Source organism: Lycium ferocissimum, chromosome 6 (genome assembly GCF_029784015.1).
Source record: "Lycium ferocissimum isolate CSIRO_LF1 chromosome 6, AGI_CSIRO_Lferr_CH_V1, whole genome shotgun sequence".
NCBI lineage: Eukaryota > Viridiplantae > Streptophyta > Magnoliopsida > Solanales > Solanaceae > Lycium > Lycium ferocissimum.
In genome coordinates this window covers 33,148,022-33,155,879 of record NC_081347.1, presented here as the reverse complement: position 1 = coordinate 33,155,879, position 7,858 = coordinate 33,148,022, and the positions used below count along the sequence as shown (strand labels likewise).

General features: G+C 35.7%; 1 protein-coding gene across 3 annotated transcripts; it reads right to left on the bottom strand.

The window, feature by feature from the left end:
* Positions 1-2,650: 2,650 nt before the first annotated feature.
* On the bottom strand, positions 2,651-7,649 carry LOC132059629 (uncharacterized). Of its 3 annotated transcripts, none has more exons than XM_059452308.1 (3): positions 7,466-7,649; positions 4,847-5,809; positions 2,651-4,320 (listed from the first exon to the last, which is right to left on the bottom strand). In XM_059452308.1, the coding sequence occupies exons 2-3, from the start codon at positions 5,789-5,791 to the stop codon at positions 3,349-3,351; spliced, it is 1,917 nt and encodes a 638-aa protein (XP_059308291.1). In that variant the 5' UTR covers positions 5,792-5,809; positions 7,466-7,649; the 3' UTR covers positions 2,651-3,348. The 3 variants fall into 3 exon arrangements, with proteins under 3 accessions (XP_059308291.1, XP_059308292.1, XP_059308290.1); XM_059452309.1 differs by lacking the exon at positions 7,466-7,649 and adding an exon at positions 7,314-7,444; XM_059452307.1 differs by lacking the exon at positions 7,466-7,649 and adding an exon at positions 7,248-7,419.
* Positions 7,650-7,858: the final 209 nt, after the last annotated feature.

The window sequence follows — 7,858 nt, the reverse complement described above, 5'->3', positions numbered from 1 at the left end:
AAAGTCTACTTTTCAAAAGCTATCGAACCTCCTACCTCATTTTTCACGTTCTTTGATTTTCGATTGGTGCTCGATATCCGCATTTGAGCTCAATTAATCCGGATAATTCGCACCGCATCGCGCCTATCCGGGGGAGCGCTTCCTCCAAAGATTTTTTTCCATATCCATGTTCGCACCCCTAATCCCTAATTAAGAGAGGAGCACTCCATTTGCCTTGCACAAGTTAAATTATGTATTTGTCTTAAAAGTTCATTAACTATGTATAGATTATTTATTTATAATTAAATAACTTCAGAAAATTAGGATACATAATTTATAATGTCAAATTCTGGTTCCAAACTTGATTTGAATTAAATAATTTCATCAAAATGGAAGTTAAAATATTAAAGGAGTGGAATGAAAATTTTGCTTTTATATAACTACCCACTTGTGGGGCTACAATGGTATATGGTTGTTGTTGTTGTTATTGTACACTTGTACTAACACAAATTATATTTCTTTAGTTAAAATATATCGCTTATATATGCAGCTTTGGGCGGCCAGCGGCCTCACATAACTAGTATATTAATATATGTATGTATGTTATGGAAGGCCGGTGCTAGAGCCAGGGCCCAACAAATATAGATACTTGTGTTTTTCTTGTTTCTAAGCAGACTTTAGTAGTTCAAACAGCCAATTTTATGCTATATTTAATGATTGGCACTTATATGCCCCTATTTTGTTATTGTCTTTAATTTTTGTCCCTCATAACAAATAACATTTTCGCTGGAAATAATTTATATTTTCGTATCATAATATCTCACAAGGTATGTCCCACATAACTTTTGCTCTTAAAGAATTTATTACTCGCTAGGCATAAGTTCAATTGCTAAAGAGTAACTTCGTGCCAGTCACAGGGGCGGAGCTACAATTTAAGGTGGGGGTTCGGCCAAACCCAGTAACTTTTACATAGACCCTGTATTTGTACTAGAAATACTCGATAAGAGACATAATTATTTACATGCCAGCTCTCATACAAACACAAGTCGATGGTTTAGTGGCGTCTTAGAGGGTAGCGAGACGTCCAAAGCTTCAAACCCAAAATTAGATTTTCAAAGAACTTAGGGGTCATTTGGTACGCGGACTAAATTATCCCGGAATTATAATCCCTAGACTAATTTATCCCATCTTGGAGATGGGATAAAATAATCCCAAGATTAGTGGGATAAGGCGGGATATCCCATCCTTAAGATTGTGCTTCATTTTATACTCTGTTTGGTAGAAGGTATAAATTCATACCTTCTATCAAACATGGTATAAAATTAATCAAAAATTAGTGTTGGAATATCATAGCTTATACCATGTACTAAATGACCTATAAGCCTCAAATTCTGGCTCCACCTCTGGCCAGTCCCCTTCAAGAAAATGAAATAAGAACAACCTCTGGTCGTCACATCGGATCCTTCCATATTCAACATGTTCCACCAAAAAAGGCTTCTTCTCTTACCCGCATCGGGCAAAAATCAAAGACCAGCCCATTTGAAGGGTAACATGCAATTTCTTCATACTTTATTTCTTGTAATTTCTAACCTGACTTCTACATTGGAAGTATTCGCTTTCCTTTGTTATCTTTTGATAAAAAGTTTCTACTCTAGCATGTAATTTTAGTTGTCAATTATACAATTTACCTAGCCACCGTTGCAACCATTTTTCACAGTTATTGAGGTTAGTGATTAGACAAATATTACCCAGTATTATTGCTAAATTACTACTACTAACTAATACACATTTTAACATTAATTTACACTTAACTATGATTGATAGTAATATGATTTAGTATACGCATAGGAAAGAGATAAGCTTTTGAGCTTTTGCCGCATTTCACGTACTTGAATTGTTCAAGTAAAATATATATTATGCATGAGTTTATATAAATAATAATGTTATTAAGAAAAGGAGTATAATAATGTTAAATCAAATTAAATGGATGTATCAACCTTTAATTGTAAGACGATAATGCCACTATTCTTCTTTGTTGACAACACAAATTATTAGTGCAAACTTTGTCTCAACAAAAGTAAATTAGAATCACGACGGAAACTTTATGACTTATTCATTGTAATATCATCCTATTAGTATATAGAAATTAAATGGTCTAATAGCCCCTACACTTTACAGGAAAAGGAGTATATCAAATAGCATTGAAGTTATATAAAGCGTAAGAAAATTACAATGTCAATATAACTGTTACAGTAGATTTTACTCTATTTTCTAAGTTACTCGATCACATATGCTATAAGCAGTTGTTTTTTTGGTTATTGTTGCAGATAAACTTATCTGATGGTATAAAATTTATACTGTACGTGATCACTGCATAGAAGTTTTAACTCCAAATAAACGTGGAATAGGAACTAACTTATCATTTGCAAACTCCAAACATCTTGTTTAAACTTCAGACAACCACCTAAATATCCTACTCTTTTGACGGGCTAAATTTGATTCTCCAATTAGACTGACTCAACAGTTAAACCCTGTGGGGCAGAAGACTCAACAAACCTACCCCTAGAGAACAATTGAATTTACAAGTAAATCATCATTCTATTGGATGTACTGATACCAACAGCTTAGTTACAAAGTTAAAGGGTATACATAAGAGAAAAATAAAAGGAGATTGCCACAGGGAGAGTCAACACCACTGAGCAGAAAAGAGTTATGTCTTGTACAGAGAACAACTGAAACCACAAACAAACCAAACTGAAGAAGTAATGAAAAAGTTCATCGCAGAAACTAGAACAAACCTATGCAAAGCCTAAGACGTCTAAAAAAACATAAGTTAACTGTATGACTAAAGGTGTCAAAAAGCAATGTGTAAAATAGTCGTACCACAAACCAGCCATCAAATGGACAGGTCGCGAAAAACATTGTTTTCCTCTTTCTACAAGGTAAAGGTTTCTAAAAATATCAAAATTTAGCTTTTCTTTGCTTCATGCAAAAGATACCTGTGCTTCTGCTACACTAGGCTCTAACTTCAAGTTAACTTCTGAAAGAGAGAGTTCACTTTAATGCAATCAATTTACTTTCCCATTTTTTTTTTCCAGCATGAACGTTAGAGAACTGTCACACTGCCGTTCTATTAGGTACCCAGTCTTTCCTCTAAAGAAATGATCAATACTTTGTCTGATCAAATTTCATGTCTGTTAACTTTTTAAATCTACTTCATTTGGTTGTTGCAAATGCATCTACTTGTGGATTGTCGACTTAGGCTCTTTTTCTTCTGATGATGATTATGTTGATCTCTTCTATTGAGGTGTGGACTTGTTGACTCCATTTTTGAATTTCATTCTTTTCACAAACTCCTAGTTTTGCATGTCACTCAACCTTGTCTACCAAAGCCGTGGAGTATTGATGTTTCTTGGGTGATAGAATAGACTCTTCACTTTTTGCAGACTCCATTTTGGGTGAGGAAGTTGAGTCATGGTGTATCTTGGGTGATGGTGTAGACTCTTTAGTTTCACGTATATCCATTTCAGGTGAGGAAGAGTTTTGATGTTTCTTGGGTGACAGGGCAGACACTTCACTTTTGGGTGACTCCACTTTCTTAGAGGAAACTGTGAGGTCCGGATGTTCCTCATGTGACTGAGATGATTCTTTATTTTTGGGTGATTTTGGAGACACTACATTTTTATCAGGAGATTTCGCGCCTCCATTTTCTACCGGAGGTTCTGTGCTCCTACTTTTGCTGGGGGATTGATTTGTTGAGTCTTCTTTCACTTCAGTTTTGCTGGAAGGTGAGTCCACTTTGGCAGGCGCAACTTTAGAGTCATGCTGAGTCTTGGATGAGTCTGGAGACTTTTCATTCTTATTAGGCGAGTCCTTACAATCATCTTGCTTAGTGTATATACTAGTGCCGTCCTCTTTTTTGTCTGTGAATGAGTCTAAAGACATTCCATTCTTATGAAGCGAGTCCTTACTATCATCTTTCTTCGTGGATATACCAGTGCCGTCCTCTTTTTTGTCTGTGGGTGAGTCTGAAGACTTTTCATTCTTATGAGGCGAACACTTACCATCATCTTTCTTCGTGGATATACTAGTGCCATCCTTTTTTCTGTCTGTGGGTGACTCTGAGGAATTTTCATTCTTTTGAGGCAAGTCCTTACCATCATCTTTCATGGTGGATTTATCAGTGCCGTCCTCTTTTTTGTCTGTCAACTCTGCTACCTCGGGATTGACCTCTGTCTTTTTCTCAACCTCCAAAGGTCCAAGCTTTGCATCAATATTCTTAATTGCAGTTGTTAATGATCTTGCATCACGAGCAGCTGCAAGCCGTCCACCTGATGATGCCTGTTTGCGAGAATAAAAGAAGATATCACCACATCAAAGTAGTTCTTCATGGCTTTAAGTGGTCTTATTATTAGTAAAATTATAATTATTATTCTCATTATCTCATAAGTACTGCAAAAAGAACCTAGAAGTGGGCAAAATGACCTCGGATTTGGCAGCAAAAAAATAGATAGCTATACTATGTGTTTCCGCTTGAAATTGGTTGGCTTTTCTGTCGCCAACTTGTTAGGGACATATAATATAAAGGTACTTTAGATGAAATTTCTGCAACTTCTAGAAGCTTCTGGTGGGGCACCATAGAATCTCATGAACCCACAACATAATGTTTTTGAATCAAGGGTTAGAACACGCAGAAAATATCCAAGGAAACGTGTGAGCTGATTATCTATGCTGACTAATCATTTGAATGCGACAACCCTTCCTCCACTTGTTCATTTTATCATATTAGCAACGAGTTCACTAGTCACATTTGAATCATTGAATGCTAGAAAAAGTAGACGTTACGCAAAACTAATTCATAACTTACCTGTTCCAATTGTTCAGCCCTTTTCTTAAGAGCTTCTGAAGAAGCTTCCTTGTAAATAAGTTTTAAAATGTAGACCAAGTGAGATTGGAGATTCTCCTGACGATGTTCATCTGCTTTGCATTGGGGAACGGTAGACTGGCAACCAACTGGATAAAAGGAACAATTGACAAGCTTCATTGGACAAATAGTTATACAATGCCGGTCCATTTCACGCCGCATGAGCATTTCTGGACACTTTTGCTCGCACTGAAGTATTTTAAAAGGACAGGTAGAATCATGCTGTTCCAGTTGAGCTGCACTAAATCTGGCATTACACCCCTCGTTTTCACAGTTTATTTCCCTGAAACCACACGAGGATATATGTTCCGCAAGCTCTTTTTCGGACTTGAACTTCATATTGCAGTGAAAGGTGTTCTTGAAGTCGACATTTCTAATCACTGTTTGTGCTACCGTTTCCCTCCTCCCCATCAACCAAAAGCCATTTATTTCCATTTCTTGTACGAAATCATCTATTCTGTCCTCTCTCCTTTCACTTAGTATCCATCCCGAAACCTTGCTAAAAAAATTTCTCTTTGACTGACCAAAATCATCAATAAAATCTGAAATGTTATCATAAGGGTTGTCAGACACTACTGTTTCCGTTCCACCTTCGTTGACAACAGATTCAGCAACAAATGACTCGCTTCTCTGGATAAGATAATCCACCATTTCTCTTCTGATATCAACAGCCACAGAAGCAGGGCTCTTGAATAGACCACCTGTCGTATTGTCAACACAGGAGGAGGCTAATCCTGTAAGGAATTCCTGTGCTACCTTGCGAACCATTTCTGTATCAAATAGATTACAAGAAAAGAGAGGACCTTCTTCTTTTACTTCTTCAAGTGTTGCTGGTTTTATATCCCCTTCATTTGTAGGGGGATCCATGTTTAAAGAAGCTTCCAACATGTCTGAAGAGACAATGAACTGCACTATAGTAATCAGGATTAACATTCAGGTGCAGCAAAATGAATACAAAAAAAAAATCACCAAAAAAATAATAATAACGTAGATAGCATGATAGGGCGATCTTCACTGTTGAAAGAATAACTTTCAGCAATTAACTGCGCACAAAATGTGCACCAGTGTTCACTTGTTGTGTCTGACCTAATGGGCTTTTACGGCAAAATAAGCAGATGATGCGCTCACTGGAACAAGAGAATTGACGAAATTCATTTTACTCCACCAAGTTTTAGGTTTCATATTATGTAATGCCACTGGCCCAACCTATATCTTCCTTCATGAATATATTCTACTTGGTAAGCTACGTTCTTCAAGAAACAGAAGCAGTAAAAGATTCATGAAATAACACCCAACCCCAAAGACAAAAGAAACTTGAGAGTAAAGGCAACCAACATAACACTCAAGAACCGATACCCAACCACAAAAATTAAAAAAAAAAAAAAATGGCAGCCAAGGTGTACATCTTTATTAACATTCTGCTAATAAAAAGAAATGTACAATTGTTGTTAACATCTTATGTATGAAACTAATAAAAATTCACATGTTTGTGCAAAGAATTCAGTACTTTCCACATTTTTCAACCTCCAATTACTTGTTATATGAATATAGCAGTGATTGAATCCCCTACGCTTCTTCTTGTGTTTATTTATATCTTGAACCCCCTTAGTGAAAATCCTAGCTCCGCCACTGAGATTGAGTTAAACAAATTATGTATAAGTGTGTCCAAAGATTATGTCCTTTGTTAAGATGGAGAACTTGTTTTCTCTATATAATTTCTGGTCCTCTACAACTAGAGGTTAAACGGACAACATTCAATTCGAAAGGAAAGGATTATCTCCTAAGCTTGGCCTTGGCTTTAGAAAATCCTTTTGATAGAGTCCCTATTTAATGCTATATAACTGAACTTACTCCACAAGGTGGTGTAAGATATAGGAGATTCCTTGAAAGAAATAGGAGTTCTGAATCCTAATAAAGAAATGACTACTAAAACCAAACCAAGATTCACTGATAAAATACAAGGCAAGTGATTTTAGCACATCGCTGAACTTGAAGTAGTGATCGAACTATCAATTTTACCTCCTATATATACAAAAGTGGTATTAATACAATTGGGACACACATATTACATTAAGGATAAACCAAATTTAGACATAATAAACACATAAAGGGAAAAAAATCATCCAATGCCAGACACTAAATATCGAGTCTAATCAAATCATTGAATCCCTATACCTAAATTTCCTAACCAAGAAAAAAGAAGAGTAATGCACCCTTCAACCCTCCAATTTTTAGAGCAATTGTGAAATGGCCATTACAAAATCACACATAAAATCCAAAATAGAACATAAAAGGAGATATATATATATGTATATATATATAGAGAGAGAGAGAGAGAGATCACCTCTAACTTGTATGTTGTAAGATAAATGTAAAACTTTTGGAACCCATAAAATGGGGAGGAAGATACCTACTAAAATCCAAAATCAGCTCAAATGACCTTTTTCCTAAGAACATTTTTCAAGAAAGTCAAAAGCTACAAAATGCAGAAAGAAGAAAGTATAAAGACAAGAAGTAACAAAAGGTAGACAGTAAATTTCAGTGAAAAACAAAAAAAAATACCTTGCAAATATTGAGTGGTTTTGCGTTTTTATCTCCTCAAAGGGAGCTGAATAATTTTCTACAGTATGTACAATGTTATTCTAACCGACAAAACCGTTTTTCCATGATCGCCTCTTCCCTTTTTCATTTTTTTTTTTTTTTTTTTTTTTTTTTTTTTTTGTGAAATTGAGTAGGCACTCTAAAATAATCATCAACCTTTTTCATTTTGTAATATGAATACTTAAGCCGTTAATTATGAAAGTACATACTACTCTGAGGTTTTGTAGGAGGTCCAAGTCACCATCCCTGAGTTCTGAGCCCAATGAGCCGTTTCGACATGGTTTGAAATCATGTTTGGACATGCAATTTAGATAGGGAGGGTCAAATTTACTCTCAAAGTATGATTTATAGTTT